Here is a 25160-nt window from a genome sequence, read left to right as displayed (position 1 = left end):
TGTCCATATGTCCACTGTCATGCCCACAGGTTAAACCTTGTGTTAGTTGACACATGTAAGTCAGTGCCATATGCAGGCGAAGTCATTGGCCTTCTAGAAGAAGTTATCGCTATATTAATGCTTCCACAAACGCCACGTCCTGTTTGTCAACGCACATAATGACAGTAACGTGATTACGTGAAGGTACTTGAGTTGCAACAACGAAGTGATACAAGATGGGCATGCAAATTCAAAGCCATCTCAGTGTTCCTGCATCGCTTCAAAGAATTAAGTGAAACAATGGAACTTATAACTGAATCTGATAACAGATGTGAAGCAGGAACTCGCGAAACTCGCGAAAGAAGCCATGGAGGCTTGTAGACTCGCAAGCTGACCGAAGCCAATCTCTCGGCACACATCCATTTAACGTCCATGTCGGGAAGTTGTTATTGAACAACACCCTTGCCAGACGACACACATTGCTGTCGGCGGGGAATCGAACCGGGGATCTCATGACTGGGAGACGCCGGCGTTAACCACTAGGCTATACACTCCGCCTGACCATAGCAAATGCTTTGACCATAGCAAATGCTTCTAAGTTGACAGAAGCTTCAATTTCAGCCATGATTTCAGAGATGATGAGATCAGATGAGGTCTTTGAAGAAATCCTGGGATTTTCTAAAGTAATGGCTGAAGGTGCTGGTATTGAGATCCGAGATGAGCCCACAGGAAGAGATAGGACGTGCCCTCGCCATCTATTGGACTTCCTCATCACGGAATCGGTGGGGGTAACACAAGCAGCTAGAGATGAACGAAGTTTCACGATGTACCGCAGAAGTTTGTACGAAATCATTGACAAGATGTCGCCAGAAATGAAACGACGTTTCTTTCAGAACAATGACATCATACAAACCTGTATTGCATGTGACCCAGCCAATAAACAATCAGATCGTTTCAGTCTCCGGCTTTCTGATATAATACCACTGGTTGCAAAGTTTCCTAACCTCAACATAATCTGGAGCATCGGGTGGCTGTATAGCACGTCAAATGTTTTCCACAAAATGACACGTTCGACAGAGGAAAATTTGGAAGTTGTATAGATTGCGCACTGCATTCCCAGACCTTCGATTCTTCCAACTGCATGGTCTGCACCATTCCCGTCTCCCCAGCTACCGCAGAAAGAAGGGTTAAGACATACTTACGTGCTACAATGAGTAACAGCCGCTTAACAAACCTATGTGGACTGGCAGGCAATATATAGAACAGGACAACACAAGTGAGATGCTTCAACACCCGGAGAAAGTTGTCAATGAGTTCGCCAGAAAAGGACGTCGCCTTTTCTTAGTAATGGAGTAGAGTAGACCAGTTGGGGGTATCCCTGTGATTAATTGTTTATATTTAGTTTAGTTTTAAATATATGTTCAATTGTTCAGAAAAATTGCTTAAAGGTACCGTACATAAAAGTTATGGTGGGTTTGCTCGAAAATATGGTCGAGTTTTGTGGCTCTTTTTACATAATTCAGATTGCACTATTTCAGAGAACAGACCAGCAGGCGCGTAGCCAAGGGGGGGGGGGGCGAAGAGGGCGACCGCCCCCCCCCACCTTGAACATATTTTTGTGTATGTTTTTGTGATATCGCTAGTAATTTCAAAATAGAAAATGCTTAGATGCAACTTACAAGGCCTACAGGGAAATGCCATTTCCAGCGATCTGGGAGGCATTTTCGGCCAAAATTTTCTTGTACGCTTCACGCCAATTTTGGTGGCGCTACGCTTAAATGGTTTTGCAGAGCCATATATACGGCTCTGATAGTTTGCCTACAGGTTCGCCCCTCCCTTGGCAAAATCCTGGCTATACGCGCCTGCAGACCAGAGCTGCCGTGAAGTGTCAATCCGGTGCTGGTTGGGAGGGAGTCGATGACAAATTGCGTGGGGAAGGGGTATGTAAATATTGATTTGAGGGGTTATATATCCATCATGCCTTTACGAGTCCGGTTAGTTGTATCTAGTGAATAGGGAAACTAGAGAAAAGCGTGCACTTCCTATACATGAAATTAAATGAAGCCTAAAAGAACAAAACTCGTTAAAAATGTTGACAGTTATACACCACTGCTACAGTCTATAGGTTGTATTTTTATACCACTTTTAATTTTGGGAAAAGTCCCTCTAAACATCTTTGGCTCATCATTTTAATTGGCTGGACAGCTTAGCCTATAACACAGTTCATCAATTACAGCGCAAAGCTCAATTAAAAAAAACAGGCATGTATGGTTTTAAAAAAACAAGTTAGAATTACACATTTTACAAGGACAAAAGAGCAACAAAAAATCATCCAAGGATGCTTTGTTGTTTATATGAAGTTCAAAATAATGCTTTGGTTGAGTTATCATATTTGAAACAATTAATTAACACAAGCATTTCTTGGAAACTGGAAAAAAAACTATAGAAATATGAGTAGCACTAAAGCAATTCTTAACCTATGACACATATCATGATTAGCAGCAGGCTGTTTAAAAGTCACCGCTGAGACATATTCGATGGTTTGAACTGTTGCCAATATATGTTTCAATATAGCGCCTCCCTCATTGTCTTCTCCCCTGCCTATCCCTTCGCATTACTACCTGTTTGAGTCAGAGATCAACACGTAATTTAATTCACGTTAACGTTGTACTGAACGGGCATGTGTATACTGGTATATACGTATATATACACAGTTGGAATAATTTAGTGGTGTGGACACCATTCGAAAACTAAAGCTACTGGAAGAAAATTGCGAATAAATTAGTCGGATTAATATGAAAACTGGTGTTTCGGATGTACTACCATGTCCTTAAAAGGAAGGTTTTCAAAGGCGCCTTCGTTGCTGAAGTGGAAGACTAGATCAATCGATGGAAAGGGAAGGACATGGAACGGTCATGAAATATCATCATCTATGCCAAATATCGCAAAATCAAGCTCTGGCGACGATAGAAACTCCTATCCCGACAGCTCTTTAAATGGAAATATAAAAAGCGAACTTGAAACAGGTAACGGTGGTAAAACAAAGGCTTACAACCTGCGAAATAGATTTCGTTCGCTAACACAGAAAACAAAATCAAGAGGTAAAGATTCTATTCAGCCGAAGTCTAGTCAATCAGGCAATAGGCCTAGTTCTACGGAGAACGAATACGAATATCCCGGAAGTAAATCGCAAACGAAAAAAGATGGCGATGATGAGGGATATGAACACAGTGTACCGCAAAATGAAGGCCCGCCAAGTAATCTAGATAATCACCAGTTTTCTGCTGCTCCAATTGGCTACTTGAATGCTCCAAAACGAGGGGTTAACAGTGATAAGGACACAACTTCAGGGGATAATGAACCTGACTATGTGACAGAACAAGGTATTTCTACAGAATCCAATTCTTGTTATGAATCTGCTCTGGAGTTGCAAAGTACTTCCTCAGGAGGGTTTAGCAGTTACCCCAGCCACAAAGCATTTGATAGTTGCGATGGGAGGGGTCAATTACCCGTTTCTAATGAAAAACGACCTGAAGACAGACCACCTGCACGTCCCCCCAAACCCTTCGAACTGAGAGGAGAGCCAATCAATAAATCGAACAATGAAAACGAACATATTCCCCCTCAACCACCAGCGAGGCAGCCCACTAGTAATGAAGGTCGCACTTTTCCTTCCATCAGGGCTGTAAAGTTGTTGCACGGAAACAGGGAATCTGGAGCTTACGAAAGCATTGATGAGAAGCCGTCCCACGTAGTGGAGTATGGCCTTCCCGGTGAGTTACGAAAGTTGCCACAACAGCCTTGGTATTGGGGGCCACTCACCCAGGAACAGGCAGAAGCAAAACTGAGAGGTTTGCCAGACGGTTACTTCCTTGTTCGAGATAGTTCTGATGAGCGTTATCTTCTTTCGTTAAGTTTCAACTCTAATGGAAGGCCAGTTCACACACGGTTTGAATACATCGGGGGCCTATTTAGCATAAATGACTCTCAAGGTTACATGTCTGTGGTGGACTTGATCGAAGATGCTGTGCGAGAATCGCAAAATGGAGTGTACAGTTTTATGCAAAACATCAATGGTACTCAGACATTCCCAGCGAGACTAACGTGTCCTGTTTCCAGGTTTACAGAGATGAAATCGCTTCAACATCTGTGCCGATTTGTCATCCGAGAAACATTTCCACGACATTATGTCGCTGACCTACCAGTGCCTGAAAAAATCCGAAAGTATATTTTAGAAAATCAATACTAATCTTTTTGTACTAGCATCATATTCTTTTTGCAATTTTTTTTTAATGATTTTTATATTTTCTAATCCAAATTAACTTTCAGTATATGAGAATTAAGCAACCTGTGCTTCCAACGTTAATCCAAATGCTTAAAGGGTATTTTAACTGTTATTTTTGATATGATAATTGGTACTTATTTCATTTAATGAGACAAGCAAAGCACATTCCGTCAACAGGACCTATAATCTCAAGTGCCTTAACCACTATTATAGTACATGATGCTACTTTCACATGTTAAGTACTAAACAATTTTTTTTCCATTCTTTTTAAAGAGTGCCGTTTTAGAAAAGTTACATGCATTTTTTAGTTGTTATTTAATTCACTGTTATTCCACCAAACCTTTTTGTACTCAGTAGTGAAATTTTGTATGAGGCTAATTGTTTACTGTATCTTATTAGAACGAGAAGTTATTAAAAATAGATATGATTGATGACGTTATGAGAATATTTTCATACCAAGAGACGGGAATTATGTATGGATTTTGAGTACATTATATTCTTAAATAACTCTGTGTCTGGAAGATGAAAGAGGAGTTACATAAGGTTGGGGGAGGGGTGAGGAGGGGAAGGAGAAGTGGTGCCAGTACTATCTGAAGCATGTTTTCAATTATAATAGGCAAAATATAATGGGCATGGAGTTAAGAATGCCCTTTGTGACAAAATTTACTAACAACATCAAAGATGAAATTTTTCATTCTTTATATTCCTTTCTCTACTGGTTTCCGTATCTAATTATCTAATAATAGTTCCCTGTTAAGCCGAGATGAAATTTTGTTGTTGATTGTTATAGACAGTTGTAATAAAACATATGGTATTGTATAATGTGTACCTCTTAGCACGTGTAGCTAGAGGAAGTATACAACAGATTCATGCAGTACGATATTAATACAATTCCTCTCACGCTGAGAAGCTAAACTACGTGAACAGTCGAACGCTAAAAGTGAAATTATTTTTATACAGGTCTGGTTGTGTTACAAATGATAAAAGTCTGTTTTATAGATTTATATATCACTTAAAACATGTTATCTCTTTTACATGTGCCTAGCTTTAAAGGTCAAATGTCATCAGTATTGATGCCAAATATGCTTGAAAATCAAATAATGGTCACGCATGCTCGGACTTCAGCAAGCCTTTTACCACCACTTTCAAAGTAGGTTGAATAATTGTCTAGTTTTCAATAAATACACAGTTTCTTGATGTCTGGAAATAATCTGGAAATTCGCAACCACCAGGAAAAGTACTTTTGAAAACGTTTTCGCAAATTTTAGCGAGGTACTATTTGGGGGCAATGCTGATCACCTTTAAGAACTAGATACAGAGATAGTTTTCAAGAGGTCTGGTTTTGTCCCTCAGTAATCAGGTGCATTACCATGACAACAATAATTAACAGGAAATGTACTCTGTGGCAGAAAGTATCTTTGCATAAATTAATCTTTACATACATCTCCAGATTCAGTGTAACAAACGTTTTGTATGTCTGCGACAGCTGTTAATATTCTTACAAGTGATCTGCCCTAGCTCATTAAGAATCAGCCAATGTAAAATTTGTACAACATATATACTATATATATACACAAAATGTTTAGTTGCTATGCATGTCAAGTTCAAATGAACACAGTTGGTGTAGTAATAATTGTTTAAATTAAATATAAGCCTACACACATATATTCCGTATATACATAACATGTAATGATACTGTATAGAGCAGGGTATATAGAGCTAGTAGTTTAAAGAAACTATTACGTGATATTACTTCCTGCAGAACTTGCCATTTACTATACATTTACAGGTTTCTACCTGCAGTAGCTTTTATTCTTGTGTACCGTACCTGATCAAACTTTATGCGGTGGTTTAGCAAAACATTACTTTTATGTATAAAGCCATCGCAGTGTAAATTGTACAAACAGAAAATGGCTGGTTCTTTATAGACCTGAATGTCCCAATTGTCATCCCATGTTAGTTCACTCTCTTCACTAAACAAGTTCAAGTGCTGTACTGTAATGCACTGTACTGCAATGCTGTTCTGTAATGGACAAATGTAACCATTATGTAAACGTACACTTGTGCTTGGACTGTAAGTAATGCTGTACTACAATGCTTTAATGCACTGTACTGTAATGGACAAAATAAGTGCTTTACTGCAGTGTGTATGTACACTAAGCGTTACATAAATAGCAAAAAAAGTCAAACTATGGTCTGATGTTCCTTCCTTCTTAAGAGTCTTAAAAAAAAATGTCATTAAAGGCAGAATGTCATTAAAGTTGCTGCTACATTCTCTTTTGTTTTTTCCTGAATCATTTGTGGATGAAGATCACAGGAGTTTAAAGGAAGATTGGTGTAGTAATGGTATCATAGAGTTGTACCTTCACTCTTTATATCACTTGAGACTTTATTACTTTACCTTTGATAAGTCATCAAAAGTATCTAAATATCATTTTACTCCAAATTGTCATTTTGTCTGATCATCATTTTGCATATAAAAGTTTTTTTTTTTTTTTAAAGTACTCAAATTTCTGAAAAAGTTGAACAATTTTTTGATGACTGAATTCACAAATCTGATTAGTTGCTGTAATGATCAAAGTGTTGTAATTCGAGACATACAGTACTTTTGTTATCACTCCTTTTTTATGTACTAATTAAGCAAGTTATGCACTCAAAGGGTTTCCCATACCTTACATGGCAATCAGCAAGACACCATTGTTTTGTAGTTGATTCTAGTTAGTTAGATTCTCGTCAGCTATGTGCCTCCATTTTCTCTTTCTCTTCCTGTTTGTGGGTTTATCAATGGTTTGTTCTAGTCATATGGAACACTTACCTGTACAGTTTAATCATTTCCTTCTGGTAACACTTTCACTCTCATTACTGCCAGTAGCCATCGTAACTGGTGTTTGGAATGGTTATTAAAGTTAGCAGTGTATGCAGGTCTCTGAATAACCAGATCTAGCTATGTGGGTACATTGTACAGTAAGTGTAATCTGTTTGTGCCATTACATATTGCTGTATGAGTGTGGTTTGGTAAAACATTTTGCTCCAAATAACCAACGTAAGCTTCGTATGGCACCACTCTATGACTCAATGTGTGATAGCTTTAAGCTCGTACTGAAACCATTCTTATCATCCACCATTCTGAGTTCTTGTTTCACTCCTGTCTACTATAAAAACCAAACCTATATAGCTCAAAGATGAAGAACAAATATACAGAACATGAACTTCCAACTCTTTTTTTGTGTGAAAAAAATGTGCCTTTGAATCTATTAAGCTCCCCCCCCCCCCCTCCCTTGTTTCCTTAGTATTGAAAATGACATGTGTTAGACATTGAAATCATTTGATTGTGCTTGTTTGATTTATTTACAATGCTTTACAGTAATAGTGTTGGAAGGTGTTATCAATTCTATCAGTTCAAACTTCACAATGTTTGCAAGTAGAAATCTTACTTTGCATGGGAAGTTTGAAGAATTCTTATAATCAGCAGTTTTTGTTGAGGTCAAATCCAATGCTGATATGAGCCACTTGTGTTGTATTTGCTATTAGGGCTGATCTCTTAGACTGGAATGCAGAATCTTTAAATCATGCTCGTTATGAATTAGGAAGTGAGGTCACATATATCTTCAATGAGTAAGCAATGCAAATAGAATCTTTTTGGCATCTTGCAAAGATGAGTTGATTTGCACTTCATATGTAGTGTTTGTTTAAACGGCCTTTCCAGTGAACTGGTGTTTACACCACTGCCTGTGGTATTTCACTGCATGAATTAGATTAAGTTAATTCACATGATAGGAGCCATATCTTTTTCATAATGAACAAGCAGTACAAGTAGAAAAGTTTTTCACTTTCTGTAATTTTGTTAACAACATATGCACAGTTTGTAACACAAAAATGAGTTTCATATATCTAAGGGAATTCCCTTATCACCAAACCACTATTCTATATGTTTACAAGGAAGAATGAAAAGTGTCAGAGTTGAATGAAAACAGGAAGAAGTCATTGGCAGAATGTGAGAGTTATAATGCCAAGATTTGAAGAAATTGTTTACTTTATAATCAACCTAACCGTTTGGTATTATATGGCCAACTTGGCAAATGAACAAGTCAGTTCTTTTCTCCTCCAAACTTGCATGCAAGTTCAAAGGTGGGTCACCACTTCTCCCAACGCGGGGTCTGCTAGCAATCGCAACATTCCTACCCAGTTTCCTTATTTCTGGTTTGGCTCTCCTATGAACATTTTTTTTCTTCCAGTAGACGACTTTCAAAAAGGCTTTACAGTAGATTTAGAGAGAAGAACCTTTGAAATTGCTTTTTCAAGTTTTCCGTCATTACTACGTTTTTTGGGGATTAAACTTGAATCTGTGTGTATTGCAATTGCAGGAAGATCAGTTGACATATATATGTTTGTTCTGGCATTTAAAACTCTCAAGCATTAATTTAACAAAGATGGAAGTCAGAATGACTGTTTTGTTATTTTTTTTATGACTTATTGTTTTTCCAAGTTCATTAATGACTAATCAATTGCTTCACAAGGAGTGTAACAAAGATAATTAAAACTCAGTTTCTACAACAGAAAAGCAGGTTATAGAGACTGTTTTAAAAGTTATAAGTCAAAGGAAAGTTGCAAAAAGTCTACTGGGTGTTATTTTGACCATGTCCTGGGGGAAAGGGGGGTCGGTGTGGGTGTAAAGAGGGAGGGCTGTCTTATTCAACATTTCTATATATATATATATATATATATATATCATTTAACTTTAGCTGTATCTGTTCCAGCAAACCATGGTATTAAATGTTGTGATTCACGGTGCTCTGTTTGTAAATCAACAGTTTTGTAAAAATGTAATCTTTTAAGCCTATTGTACAGATTTTGTTTTTTAGCTTCTTTTTTTTTTGTATCAAGTTTCAGTTTCATTCCATAAACAATTAATGTATGGAGATAATCATTTCACGACCTTTACCTATGTTTGATGTGTGAGAAAGAGAAAGGTGTTTAAGACGGGAGGAGTGACTGAATGATGATCTCATGCATTGAAAAACAAATGAAATTATTTTCAAACTTAACATGCCTTTCAAGATTGGTTACCATATTTTTTCATCATGTTTTGGAATGCATATATACCACAGCCACAATTAATCTACGGTAGTAACCGTTTCATACAATGTTCGTCTGTAGGAACTGTGCTTTTATAAAAAATGAAAGGCCTAACGAAAGGTACCCACCACCTTCTCAAGATACTGTTGAGCACAAACCTAAAATGAGGATATTTAGACCTGTGATGGGTATGTGCATTGGATGCAATTTCTCCTGAAGGTGTGGCTTTTTTTGTGACTGATAAAGGAACCATGGTGTCCCTGTATGCTGCATTATATATTGTGTATATCTGCATACATCTGCATACATTATATGTTGCATATTGAACGGTGCAGAAGAACAATGCAGGCTGAGTAAGCATTTCTTTGTTTCTTTAGTCCTTCCAACGTTGAAACAGGAACCTTGAAGCTGATATCTTTGACAATGGTTTGATTATACACATGAACTAGATTTCATTTCCTCAAGTTTGTGGGACACACTTTTTGTCTGTATTTGATTCTGTTCATGATAAGCTACTTACAGAAAAGTCTCATACTTATAAACTACATAACTCTCTTAGTTATTGGTTGAACGGTATGCTCAGACTGCTCAGTTTTGATTGAATATTTCTTATCTCACAACAGCTCAAAAGTTCCTGCTCGGTACAAACGGAACATCTTTATGTGTATTTATGTACATACATAGTGCAAAGATGCTCTGTTCGTTGGACTGTGGGGTTTAACTCATTTTAATTCAAATATTTCATTTATATTGTTTCAACTTAGTACCTAAGACAGAAGGTTGTTTGGAACTATCACCAAAATTTGGTGTAAGTAATTTTAAACTTTTGTACCATTGTGTTTAATTCTTTTTTTTATAAACTGGACAAAAGCATTAGAAACCTTGTGTAAGATATCAAGTCCATATTGATACTATTCTCATCTAGTTTCTCTGGTAATTAAGTGATTGAAATAATAAATTGTGATCATGCAAACTCTCATTGCCCTCTCTTATTTTTTGTGTATATAAGTAAGACCAAGTGTTTTTCCACTTTTTTTTGTAATTCTATACTTTCAAAAGGGTCACAGGAATGGCACGATTACATTCAATTCAGGAATTAAAAAATACACTAAGTGTATAAAAATTGGGAAAAGAAATGTGTAGCAGTTGCAAAATGTCAACAATATTCCGCTTACAAATATTTGGGCCTGCCTAGAACCCACAGTGTACCTAACTTTTGGTTGCAACCGTGCCTTCCTGACATGTACTGGTAAAAACAATACATCTCTCTATATTCAAGGTTAGAATGCACACACCCATTGCGACATGTTGAAAGTTTCTTCAGAGTAACTCAATTGGTCATTGTTTAGTTTCAAATTATAATTTCAGTTCAACCATATGTAAACAGCATGACATATGCAAAGATTGAAGGAGACTAATTAGCATATTAACAGAACAATTATGAAGACTACATGGAAGTAGTAAAGAAAAAAACAAAGCTTAGGTGTAGTCACTGTTCTGCAAGGTGTCATTGCAAGATATTTGTAACCGTCACTGGTATGTACATAGATATTTACACTGAGATACTGGAGTTAATCAGGAGGGGGTATGTTACATAGACTTATATAATACTCTGAAGATGGGCTACATATAGAATAAATGTGTGGCCAGTTTCTTGCCATTACTTTAAGGTATAAGAGATGGTGTCTCCTGTTGGATGCTGGTTTGGCGTGGCTGGACATTCATCTCGACACACAGTCAACCATATATTCATTCAGACGAATTAACCATCTGATTACAAAGTTGGAGAAGCAAATATGTCGAGAGATGTGGAGCCGAAGAGAAATAGTCAGACATTGAATATATATCTGTGAAATGTTGTATATTACACAGGAAATAATCAATTAAATAAAGGAGGTAACTCTTGGTACAATTGAAAAATCATGACACGCAGGAGGCCCGGGTTCGAATCCCGGTGGAGGCTGGAAGTTCTTTCACTGTTCTGGATTTTCCAACTCATTACGATTTCAATTATATATATATTTTCATTTTTACCTCCATTTCATTAACAAAGCCTGTTCAAAGTATCTCTTTCGAGATCCAGCCTTAGGAATCACAAATGATTTCGAGTTGGTTAGCATCATGTTTGATCTCTAAAGTAAGGCAAATATGTCACCAAAACAGAACTAGTATTGTTGGATACAGGTGACAAACGCCTACAGTGGAATTACGACCTTCCTTTACCGGTTTCGAACCGCTGGACATACAATCAGCTTCCATAGTGTAGTGGTTAGGATGTTCGCATATAAAGCGAGAGGCCCTGGTGGAGGCTGGAAGTTTTTCACTGGTCTGGATTTTTCAACTCACTACAATTTCAATTATGTATAAATATATATATTCATACATACATACAAACATATACCCACACACACAAGTGGACTAGATACGACAGTACTGGGTGTGACAGTACACATTAAACGTCACGTTACACCTCCCACCAAATTCAGTATTTTAACTTCAACTGTGAATAAACCTTTTATATCGTGAAGCAGTGGTGTACTTGAAAATTAAGTGATATTCCACCCTTATCCACACATCCCACACCAACCACCCCTATTTCCATACAGCCACCCCCCCCCCACCCTCAAAACCTTACCCTTTAAGTAAAGAAGAGAAACGTCGAAGTCATTTGAAATAGAGAGCAAGATAAATTGCTTGAAACCTTTGAACAACTTCAGTGATCACAAGAAGAGAATACTCTTGAATTTGATACGACAGGGCAAATAGTTTATCGAAAGCTTCTCTCTTCAATGACATTTTAGTAAGTGATGATGGTAGTAATAACATAGGCATCCTGTACAAAACTGAGCAATGCAATACAACACAGCATACAACTGTAACTGAAGTACGATCTAGGAAGGAACAGAAATGTTTTCTCTTGTTTATACGTAACTGCAAGTACCTAGATCAATAACATAAGCCAGAGCCTGACGCTAACAAACCATAACATTAGACCTGCTAGCCTTACAATTTCACTATCCAGTCATTAGCAGGAAATATCCTGCCAGCAACGCTTCAGAGACCAATATCTGAGGAGTGTTTGTCCACTCCAGTGAATCACATCCAATGACGAAAGGATTTTTAGTTTCCTCATTTAAAACTCTTAACATCCAGGCGAAAGTAAAACTTCATCATTCGAGAACCAGATACACTATCGCTTTCAATATTATTACTATGCGTGGGTGTCTATCGCATTCATATCTGATGCCAGAAGGAAAAACTCTTGTTGAGGAAAAATGACTGGTTGAAGTGGTTCAATTTTGACAAGTAGCAAATCTAATTACAAGAGGTTATTGTTCTCATCTAGTTAATATTGAATTAGTTCTGAATGTATCTTGACATTCAGTTTTGCTATTATAGAGCAATAATGAATAACTGAAGGCAGTTAATTTAACAATGCTAAAAACAAAGCCAGAAATGTAAGTGGGTAAAGGCCTAAACAATAGCTTTAAAGTTATGAGTATATTCAACCATAGTTGTTATGCCAGTGGTATACAGAAGATCTCACTCTAAGCTTGGCCTTGATACATAACACAGGAATGTGTACAGACTTTGTGAACAGCTGTGATTCTAATCATTTCTCAAATAACAAACATCTGGACAACATATTATGAAGAAAATCCAGTTAAGGAGTTATGGAACGTTTTAACTCTCCAAAAGATTACTAACTTGCAACTTCGTCCGAAAATTCCATCTAAATCGCTACTTTACTTCAGAAATTTGCTACAATGTAACTTGTTATGAATGATAGCGTCCCTGCAGCCCCCTAAAAAAGTCACTTCTCTTGAATCATAGTATGAAAAATCCCCGAACTAGGACTGTGGCGATGAATAAATCATGACACGCCCATGTTATTTCACACATTCCTTATGATTGATGCGGGTAAGGTGATATTTTAGGTTAACTACAAGTGTAGATTGAGACAAGGGTGTAGGAACCGGGGGGGGGGGCCGGGGGGGGAGTTTTTTCCATATACCCAATAGACTGCCACTAAAAAATTCCTTTAAAGCTGCTTCTTATTACATAACTCTACTATCCAAGAGTTGCAAGAGCTTAGGTAGACTATTTCTAAACACATGTGACTGGGTTGTACAATGTCTACCCTTAGGCAGACTATATCTAAACACATGTGACTGGGTTTTACATGTGCCCACCCTTAGATAGACTATATCTAAACACATGTGACTGGGTTGTACAATGTCTACCCTTAGGCAGACTATATCTAAACACATGTGACTGGGTTTTACATGTGCCCACCCTTAGATAGACTATATCTAAACACATGAGGCTGTGTTGTACATGTGCCCACCCTTAGGTAGACTATATCCAAACACATGTGACTGGGTTTTACATGTGCCCACCCTTAGATAGACTATATCTAAACACATGTGGCTGGGTTGTCATTTAACCAAACTTTTATCCATTATCAGCCTTGTGATGTTCTCAATTACTCTTCTCAGTACACCATCAACCAGTTATATAGTAATGACCACAGAACAGTGTTGTATCAGAACTATATTCCATATGTTAGTGATGGTACCAACATGTAATAAACAGGGTCTTGATCTTGTTGCATGGGTCCAACATCAGGGCGGGGATTCGTTGGCTTGATCTCACCTCCTCTGGTCATTAACTCCAAGAATATTGCGACCCTGTTCATGTAGACAAAGAAAAACATGTGAAAACCAACTGCAGTATATTATACTATGTGGAAAACAGCCAAATTTGAAGCCTGATAGAACCATAATTTGGCGATAAATCATATTCACAAAAGACTCAATAGTAGAAGTCCATGTGAAAATTGTGACCGGCACTACTTTTGAGGGCTCCTCTGGAAAGCAGTGCTCTGCACTGAGCAGGACTACCCTCATTATAGATTATTATTATTATATTACACAAGATTTATATAGCGCCTTATTCAATTAAAAAATTGCTCTAAAGCGCTTTACAGCAAAAGATAAAAAATTTGTTAAAAGTAGAAAAAGTTAAAAAGGATATAAAAGTTAAGATTGTATAGAAAAATAGAAATAATAAAACATAATAGAAAAATAAATAGAAAAAATATGACTAAAATACAATAATAACACCTAAATTTAGTATGTACAGCAAGTATAAAATAAGTACATTAATCTGTGTTGGCAGCTCTGAAAAACAGTGTTTTAAGCAATTTCTTGAATTGCGTTAAGTCTATATTAATATTGCAAATGTCCTGGGGTAAGTTATTCCATAATGTGGCAGCGGTATAATCAAAACGCTTAAATTCATATGTTGATGATCGCGTAGAAGGCACACTAAGTAATTTTTTATTGCGTAGAATGATGATCGCGTAGAAGGCACACTAAGTAATTTTTTTATTATATAGATGACAATAATCATAAAAAAATAAAAAACACTGAGTGAATGTTTTCAATGTATGGTCTTAATCCTGAGGACGATATAACCTTCTATCACAAAATATACACAGTGTGGAAGCTTTGATTTCTGAGCCCCTGGAAAACTATAGGCTATGTTACAAATGTGTTTGTAACACACATATCGATGAGAAATTCATTAACTGGATTCGGTAAGAAATATAGGAGTTTTTGAAGCGTATATACCACCAAAAGTTTACAGCGACAAGGGATGTAGCTCTCTAGCCACTCCCAATATTAGAGGGCGCTGTCAAATCGGTCCTATCTAGTTCCGGAAAACCAGATGATGTGCAGTCTACTGTATGCCCTTTAAGCCTAGTCCGCAATGAAGAAACAGACTTACTGTGATATCCCATATAGAAGGAAACTCAGAAACCAGACTGACAGTAAATCAGTTTAAGCTTACACAGTATGAGACTTAATTTATATCCCTTTAAAGCCATTTCAAGAGCACACCTTTATATCCCTTGAAATCTAGCCAGAAAACAGACCTCTTTATATCCCATTAAAGCCTATTCAAGAGCAAGCCTTAATATCCCTTGAAATCTAGCCAGAAAACAGACCTCTTTATCCTTTTAAAGCCAATTCAAGAGCAAGCCTTAATATCCCTTGAAATCTAGCCAGAAAACAGACCTCTTTATATCCCTTTAAAACCTATTCAAGAGCACACCTTAATTTCCCTTGAAATCCTGTCAGAAAACAGACCTCTTTATATCCCTTTAAGCTTACCCAGCCCAAAGACTTGTTTGACATTAGTTCAAGGTTATCCAGGAAACAGTGTACTTCATATTTCTTATCCAGAATGATCACAAAGTCCACAGCATGCAGATGTTAAATACTAGTATGCATAAAGTTACAGTGTTTGCAACTAACCTCTTTCACTTTGGATAAATAAAATTAAATATGTCTGATATCAAGGTATACAACCATTAAAGAAAAGACTATAACTATTCTTAATCATACAAAATCCTATAGAAATGACATAAAATCACACAGCACAGTCCATGTGAGCGTATGTGTGTGTGTATCTGTGTGGGTTATCTAAGACACCTAAGTTCTGTTGATTAATATAGACAAAGTTCAAAGTCAATATTTGCAGTTGGGGTCTTTATTATCTCTTTCCACTGAAAACAGATAATTTTTTTTAGACATTTTTGTTATTATGCTGATGTCATTCAAGAAAAAACACAGAGTCTCAGACAGGGATGAAAAGGTCACATTTACTGTCCTAATAAAAATTGACTCTTTTCCAGGAATTGGAGGAGTGGGGGGGGGGGGGGGAGTGGTCCTTATCCTAGATATAGATTTTTTTACAGTTTCCCTTTTGGAGTTAACTTTGAAATAGGTCTGACCGTAGAACCAGTTTCACTTTTGATGTCATTTATTACCAATTTAATTATTGCTTAAACTACTGCTTGTACATTCAGGGGGAAATTTCACAAACCTATCCACGTCCCCCTGCCTGAGCAGTTCCTGACATTAAACCTGATTAAATTTGAACGATCAGTTGTTGACTTTTTGAGGATCTTTGTACTGTTCTGAATGCTGCTCACAGGATCACCAAAGGTCACCGAGTGGAATACTTTCAGTAATCTCAAACACAGAGATTGGGTATACCACATCCTGTTCATTTACCAAGAAACTAGGAATTCCATAGAAAACATGATAATAGAGAGCCCCCCCCCCCCCCCTTTCATTTTCAAGTTGGATCCTTATTTCATATTCTCTGGTAGAACAATTGTATACTTGTTGAGAAAATTGCATGAGTTGTACAGTTTGTGTAGTATTCATGTGTGTATATGTATGGTGAGAGATGTTTTTCCTTTTTTAAATTAGATCTTTTTTATGATGATGCTGATATCATTCAAGAAGAAAAACACAGTCCCAGACAGAGATGGAAAGTTTACATTTACTGTCCTAATTGTCACAATTGCATGAGCTGTACCGTTTGCTAGTGTTCGTGTGTATTGTGTGCAAATGTATGGCGAGTGACCAGTGGCGGAGCGTCCATACAGTCAGGGGAGGGGGGATTGCCCCCCTGACAGACTCAAATGGCCTACTGGCGCCCTTTTCAGCTTTTTACCACTTTTTACTTATTCGCGATTATTGACTTTTTTATTACGCTCTCAAATACCTATTGACATTTGAAACATTTTGTTGGTGTAATTTTCTGACAAAATGGCGATGACACCTATTTATTTTCGTTTAACTGCAAATTAGCAAGGCCCGGAAAGGGTCATTTCCGCCAATCTAGGGAGTATCTTTACTCAAAAAATTTCTGTACGCTTCGCGCCAACCTGTGGTGGCGCTCCGCTTAGATAGTGTCGTAAAGCACCCCTACAGACCATTCTCGCCCCCGACCAATACCCCTAGCTCCGCCACTGCCAGTGACTAAATCATTATAAACAATATTTGAAGTTATCAACTGCTGTAAAGGCAGAATATTAATGTTCATATGTTATAGTCTATTTCTCTCTCTCTCTCAAGGAATATTAAAATATTAACAAATTCTGGAAAATTCCATTAAAGAGCCTTTTGAGTTGATTTTTATGGTAATACCTACTAGCAATACAAGTAATGAAAGAAAATTTTAAATGAAAAATATGGAATTTTCAACTTTGATTTCAAATATGATTAAAACTACATGGAGAGTCTGGATGGATTTAAGTTCCATCAAAAATGTAAAACAATAATCTTCCCTTCTTGAGATATCATGTTTACAAGCTGGGCATCACAAACCCATTCGCACACACACATACGCAGTGGCATAGCCAGGGGGTGGCCTGGGGGGCACGTGCCCTCCCCAAAAAAGATTGTACCCTCCCCAAAAAAATTGTACCCTCCCCCCAACAAAATTGTGCCACCCCCCAGATGCAATTTGTAGTGTTAAAAAAAATACTCAAACAAAAACTTTATCTACCTCAATTAAAAACATAAATATCGGACAGGCTATGCCTGAAAATTCTTGAACATAAAGTTACTTTGAGTTGCAAAAGATAGCACCAGATTGCATCTTAGGACCCTTCATTAATCAAAAAAGGGACACCCCCTCCCCTTAGACCCCTCCCCCAGGACTGCATTCACAAAACAAACATTGTACCCCCCTAATTAAGTAAAGTGGCCCCCAAGATTGAAGTGTCTAGTGATGCCCCTGCACATACACCATCATGAATGCAAATGTTACAATTATCATGAAAACCAAAAAGGGAGACTTCTAAACACCATTGCACTAAGGTGAAAGTAACACAATTATCTGGTATGGACTATGGAAGTGCAACATGATATGCATGATATCTAGCGTAACTACGATACAAGTTCAAAATATATTAAGTGTCTGTTGACGAATTATTACTTTCAGTATTTACGAAAAGCACCTTTCGCAATCATATGAAGAGCTAGAAGCAGAATGCCACCATTCAAGTCCTTTTTGTAAACTGCTACAATGAGACAACAATGTTGTCATACCTATTTTTTGCTGATTCTAGTAAACCAGTATTATCCACACACACACACGTAACAAAATAAGACTATGCTCTGGTATTTTCAAGTTTCAGGGAAATGATTGCACCACCCCATTCATTACCTTTGCATTGTAGCCCCATTGTGAGTGTTGGAATGCTGTTTCCAAAGTATTGCAAAGACAATGCAATCCTGCCTTAGTTGGCTAGCTACATACCAGAAGTATCAAGTCCACTTAATAACCTAGCTGTTCATGCAACAAAAATGCACTATTGCAATTTGAATAGGTTCAATGAATCTGGTTATAGGTGGGGTTATGAACCAGGAATGATAGGATTTGTGGACCGGGGGACACCCTAAATGCTACACCACGGCACGGTGACCACGCCTTCACCAAGATAGTCCAGCTTCTTTAGTAATGCAACTAGTACCATATAATCAATGTATGGGTTGTTTCCAAAAAAAGTAAAGTTGCTATAATGAACTTATAATGAACTTATCCTCGTTAATGGTCTGCTACAATCAAAATCACTTCTATGTCTCAAATTCTCCTTTAATATCTACTTCTTGCAAGAAAAAACCAGAAAGCCAGTGGGCTTATTGTGATTCCTTGCCAATTGAGATGATACTCCCAAGCTTTCGTCATTGTTGATTAAATTGATCAGCAAGGTTCTTTCACTGACTGTGGACCTACCTACTAAATATGTTAACTTACAATGTTTACAAGCTATTTTTAGCAAAAATCAACTCAAGCCCTGCCCCCTAATAAATGTGCATAATATCACATTGAACATACACTATCATGTACCCAATATCTACCAACACCTTCACACAAAGTATGATTCAATTCTGAAAATGTTTATATTTGACCCGAGACCTCATTATTATTCATGAGATGAGCTCCAAAATCAATAGGGTTCATCTACTCACTATGGCGCATCTATGTACCAAGTATGACTTCAATCCAACTTGTCGTTGTTCAGTTACCGTGTTTACAAGCTATTTTAGTGAAAATCAACTTAAGCCCCGCCCCCTAATAAATATACATAATATCAACTTGTACATATATCACCATGTACCCACTATCTACCAGCATATTAATACCATGTATAAATGATTTCTGACTTTTGGTTGGGGAGATATTAGCATTTGAAGATTTTTACGTTTGACCCTGTGACCTCATTATTATTCATGATATGGGCACCAAAATCAATAGGGTTCTTTTACTCAGTATGGCACATCTATGTACCAAGTATGACTTCAATCCAACTTGCCATTGTTGAGTTATTGTGTTTACGAGCCAAGGGCGTCACACACACACACACACACACATACACACCCAATCACCATCGCATAGATTCCTTGAGCCTTCGGGCAAGTGATAAAAAATGCCTGTTTCTGTTGCAATCTATACACAATTCTCACAGTGACAGAGGTTTAACACTAGGCTAGCACAGCTCAGTGATATGATATATATACATTCACGTACAGCCAAGACAATGTGAGCAATCTACTACCATATACTATCATCACCATGGGAAGAGTTTCCCCTGCTGTCGGACATGGAAGTAGCAAAATAAAACAACCTCTCTAAGATTTCAAAACATTGGACTTCCTGATACTAAAATTACTTTCTCTACAGTATTACAGTCCACTAGGTAACCAATGTAATGAAATCAAGTGAACATTAAACATTGATTTAAAGACACATTAATGTCAGCAGTGGAGAATATGGGAGGGAAGATATACAATTACTTCTATCTAGACATCTGCACTTTGTAATTTTAAGTGATTTAAAAAACAGCTAATCATCCTTTAAGTAATCAATGCATTCACTTCTACCTAACAATTGAATTCAGATTAGACCATCCTGTAGTCTCTTCTTCAAATTAAACCATTCAACAAAATCTTCTGTAGACTAGACCATCCCATAGTCTCATGTAAGTTTACAGATTAGACCATGTCACAGACTCCTCTTCAGACTAGGCCATCCCATAGTCTCACTTAAGTTTACAGATTAGACCATGCCAGTCTCCAATTCAGATTAGACCATCTCAGTCCTCTTCAGACTAGACCGTCCCATAGTCTTATCTAAGTTTTATAGATTAGACCATGCCAGTCTCCCCTTCAGATTAGACCATCCCATCGTCTCCTCTTCAGATAAGACCATCCCTGGCCTCCAATAGTCTCATCTAAGTTTTAAGGATTAGACCATTGTGTAGTCTCCTCTTCAGACTGGACTATCCCATAGTCTCACTAAGTTTACAGATTTGACCATGTCACAGTCTCCTCTTTAGATTAGACCATCCTATAGTTTCCTCTTCAGAATGGACCGTCCCATAGTCTCATCTAAGTTTTATAGTTTAGACCATGCCAGTCTCCTCTTCAGATTAGACCATCCCACAGTCTCCACTTCAGATCAGACCATCCCTGGCATCCAATAGTCTCATCTAAGTTTTATAGATTAGACCATGCCAGTTTCCTCTACAGACTAGACCATCCCATAGTCTCCTCTTCAGATTTGCATAACAAAGTGTAACTATATACGCTTAAAGTTAACTAAAAATGAAGCAACGACAAGCATTGAGTGATGCTACTGAAATCCAGAGAAACATTGCCTTTCTCTGCCTGTGCTCCTTTAACTCATCATTATCACCAACATTTAGAACAGTTTTACGTCTTAAGGTCACCTAGCTATATAGCCTACTAGCATAATGTGTACAAGGATACTGTTTACTAGTCTTGAATTCTTAACATGTAATTTACAGTTTTCAATGTGAGTCTTTCACTATATCAAACTCCATAAAGTTATGCTTTATTGTATGAAATTTAACATAAATATGAGGAATTCTGTAAATTCTGTACTGAAGAGATGTGCATGTAGTTTGTTACACATGGACAGACGCATCTATTTTCCTTTGAGACATAACCAACATTGGCCATCCTGGTAGGGTACAAAACCCATGTGATAAACGCCTTGTGTCTTTTAAGCTTTTGTTCATAGTACGAAAGGAAACACTCATGATATAGAAAGAACATGAAAACAATGTTGAGTGAATTCGAAAGTAAAAAATTGAAAAGGACTGAGTCAGGCCTCAATTTTGTTTGATAATTTGTGAGTCCTCTTTGTGAAAATCATTCCATATCGAACTCATTTATTACACATCCCTGATGGAATAGTTACCATAGCAACAGTTGTACTATTTAAATCCATTCTAAAAAATCATTTGTTGGCTTTTTGTTGGCAAAGTTATGTTGAAAATTTCCTGGTACGTTTATTAAAGTATTTATCGTTCACCAAACAAGTATTGCTTCTTACTGTGGATAACGCTAGCTTTTTGTCACTGCACTGTCTACAACAGCTCTTACATGTAAAATCACAATTGTTGGAAAATGGACAGTAGGCTTTGTAGATCAAGGGAGAACAGTAATCAGTGCTAAAATGATATTTTGTTGTTGTTTTTGTTGTTGTTGCATTCTCACAATTTGGAGATACCATCCTCCACTGCAACGAGTAGATTAGGTTCTACCAGAATCCCATAAAACATGATCTGTTAACAATAACATATCAAACAGCACACCAAGAAAGATACTGGCAACTACTTCAAAGGTTGGTCTTAAATGAAACTATAAAACATGTGCTACATAAAGTTTCCTTGCAGTCATTACAAATTACTATATGCCAAATGCAGCCAAATGGTTGAATTCAGTACATAGACCACCAATTGACAGCCAAATGGTTGAATTCAGTACATTGACCACCAATTGACAGCCAAATGGTTGAATTCAGTACATAGACCACTTCCACCTTAGTACATAGATTTTGTACACTTAACATGTAAATATCATATGACTTGGTAATTATAACAAATCTATACAAAATACAGCTATATATAACTTTGCAATCTATGGTATCATAAGAAAAAGAGTGAACACGCTGGTCTGACTTCACACAACACTTAGGTAGATCTGCTAATCTACATTGTTAATGAAAATTTATGCAACTGTCATGCACTTGGAAGATGAGAGTGGAATTGTAAGGGGAGGGTGATCCCTTGGGGGGGAGAAAGGTCCCTTGGGGAGGGGAAAACGGGTAGGTGAACACTATTCCTATAACCTGTAATATCTTTACATGGTTTGACTGTTTAACCTGGTAATTGAAAACATAATCATAACTCTATCTGTTGTGCTAACTCAGGTGAAGGGTAACAATGTCGTCCAACAAATTACTTTACATCGTAATTAATGAGTAACACCTAAAGTTAATTATATACAGGAAGATCCTGCTAGTTCCTGTTAGTGTTAACAAAACTTATACTTTGGTATTGTACTAGATGCCAAAGTCTCACATAGTATTTACAGATGTCATATATTGTTTACTCTTATTATGTTTTATTTTTCTCTTCCTTGTCCCCCCTTATAATGTTGTGATTGCACTTTACATGTTGAACTGGCAGCCTTTTAATACTAAAAACTTATGTGAATTCTCTATTGACCCTCGGCCATACAGTGCAAGTTTTGTTAAAGACTGTACTGACATTGTATGTCACTAATGCATAGATTTGTCAGTATGTTGCCAATGAACAATATAGCTTACACTGCATATGCATACAAACAGTCACAAACACTACATAGAAATCAGAACAGTTTCCTGTAAATACCTTGTTACTATGCTTGGGGCTGCAAACTTGACAGTCTGTCTAAGACCCACAATCCCATCTCCTCTCCTCATACAGTTCCTACTTGTCACTAGAATTTTACTGGCATTTTATACAAATTACTATGATTAATTACATTGAATTACTTTATGAGCCTATGTCTGTAAAAATTTGGGTTTTATTACCTTATAATTGCAAATTACAAGTTTGACTCCCTCCACCTTCCTATACCCACCTTCCTATATCCACCTACCGATATCCACCTTCTGATATCCACCTTCCTATACCCACCTTCCTATATCCACCTACCGATATCCACCTTCCTATACCCACCTTCCTATACCCACATTCATATATCCACCTACCTACATCCACCTTCCTATATCCACCTTCCTTTACCCGATTTCATACTTTTCCAGTTTCTAGTCCAGTCGAATAATCCTTTAAAAAGTGAAATTCTACTGAGACACCTCATCCACTCCCCTGGAGCACCAGACATATTGGACTCTGTCCATAGATTAATTGGCTGTGTTTTCCTGCACGCAGGACCTTTTTTCAAGAAATCACCAGTGTGGGGGCATTTATGAAGAAGAGACCATCACGCATGTGATTATATTATACAATATACAAGGTCCAAATGGTATCCCCCTCCCACCCCCCCCCCCACCCCCACCACTCTCACAATTGGAATAGTTGAAATCTGAAAATTAAAAGTTGTTTTATAAAGCCAAAATTTTGAGGAATGTAATTTCTGTACAAAGATGCAAATTCCAGAAGAAAACTGAGACAAATAGTTGTAATTTTATGTTTGAAGTCACAATACTCAAAAAAAGAAAGGGAAAATGGTCGATATTGTGAGAACAATCAGAAATTCAGAGATAAGAGCTAAGTCTAAATTAGGAGATAAAAGTTTGACATTTTCATCGCCCAAATTTTAGCATCTAAAAAACTAGAATTCGTCTGGGGGGTGTATCCAAACACCTCCAGTTTTCTGTTCCCTCATTTTCCATTTTTTGACCAACCTGATAAGCAAATCAGAATTGTTCGTTTTTGTCAAAGTAAGTATCGTTACTTTTGGGGACCAGGCTGGAGAAGCCAAATTGCTCTATGGGTGGGAGGGGGGAGGGGAGGGGAATAGGGGCACACAGGTGGCTGGTTTTATCTGTAGTATCCTTTCTATCATCACATTAAAGATCATGATAAAAATCCATAATTCTTACTTAGTAACAGATAAACATTCACCTGGTATAGCAATGCAGACTGCTGTGAAAAATGGCAGGAATATTTTATCCGAACAAAAAAATGGTAACATTTTAACAAATGGTGTATAACAAAAGGTGTTCAGCAATTGCTTTTGAAGAACAGAATGTTGTTACTCTCGGTACTATTGTTTGAATTTTTTTTATAATGTCTCAAGAGCAATATATGTATGCAATGCAAATAAGCAACTAGTAAATTATACCCTGGGTAAGGTTGTGCCGACAACCAGATATAGATCTGACTGGTGATTTTAGATGTAAGCATTGTCAGGTATAGATCTCAAATAACCATAGCCCTTTCACAATCAAACTCTATACTCTCTGTTACTCCCCAATACCTTGTGCACCAGCCAGTCTAATCATGTTGTATAATAATGCATTATGAACCACTTACAGTACATATTACGTACCTGTTGACTTAGGGACCGTGGTTTGATTGCTACCAGAAATAGCACAAATTTTCGCTTGCCCTACAGTATGCTTGACCTATGACCTGACCTCCATATATGGCAATTGATTCAACCTTGATGTAATTGAGAATCCACACGTTGGTTTCCTCAACGTTGCATGTAAGACAACACATAAAACAGGTTTAACAGCAAATCGAGAGATGATGCTAATATTGCTAGACAGATTGATGAATATTTCCCATAATTATTACAATACTTGTAATGTAAAGCATGAATCACATATTAAAACACCCAGTGTAAATGTTTATGGTGTTCTTCAGTCTATGTACATAATGAAGCTGACCTTGGAAATTTGAAGTTAAAAATAAAAATGGGACTTTCCATCATTGCACAGTAAACGTAGAAATTGAGTGGCAGACAACTATAGTTCTACAGAAGTAGGTACAGTATGCATACATTAGATGATTGGTACCTGCAGATTTAAAATTACTCCAAATTACATTTTGCTATATCTATTAAACTAGACATGGAATAGCCTTTAGTTAGAAGCTAGAGAATTTCCAGATGACAAAAATATACTCTGT

General features: G+C 37.2%; 2 protein-coding genes across 3 annotated transcripts in view; one reads left to right on the top strand and one right to left on the bottom strand.

Annotated features, from left to right (window-relative positions):
* The first annotated feature begins 2582 nt into the window (after positions 1-2582).
* Positions 2583-10313, top strand: LOC139965745 (uncharacterized). The gene has a single exon (XM_071968417.1). It carries the CDS (start codon positions 2804-2806, stop codon positions 4226-4228), a length of 1425 nt encoding a protein of 474 aa, XP_071824518.1. The 5' UTR covers positions 2583-2803; the 3' UTR covers positions 4229-10313.
* LOC139965746 (ubiquinone biosynthesis protein COQ9, mitochondrial-like) overlaps positions 9128-25160 on the bottom strand; it is a 30789-nt gene continuing 14756 nt past the window's right edge. For both annotated transcript variants that reach the window (XM_071968418.1, XM_071968419.1), the window contains exon 7: positions 9128-14031. In XM_071968418.1, coding sequence (XP_071824519.1) covers positions 13993-14031 — 39 coding nt within the window. In that variant the 3' untranslated portion in view covers positions 9128-13992. The remainder of the gene's footprint in view (positions 14032-25160) is intronic.

The sequence above is a fragment of the Apostichopus japonicus genome, chromosome 3 (genome assembly GCF_037975245.1).
Source record: "Apostichopus japonicus isolate 1M-3 chromosome 3, ASM3797524v1, whole genome shotgun sequence".
NCBI classification, from domain to species: Eukaryota; Metazoa; Echinodermata; class Holothuroidea; order Aspidochirotida; family Stichopodidae; genus Apostichopus; species Apostichopus japonicus.
This window is presented reverse-complemented; position numbering and strand designations above follow the sequence as displayed.

Excerpts from the sequence above, each read along its gene's own strand:
- LOC139965745 (XM_071968417.1), top strand. The coding sequence starts at position 2,804 with ATGTCCTTAAAAGGAAGGTTTTCAAAGGCGCCTTCGTTGCTGAAGTGG.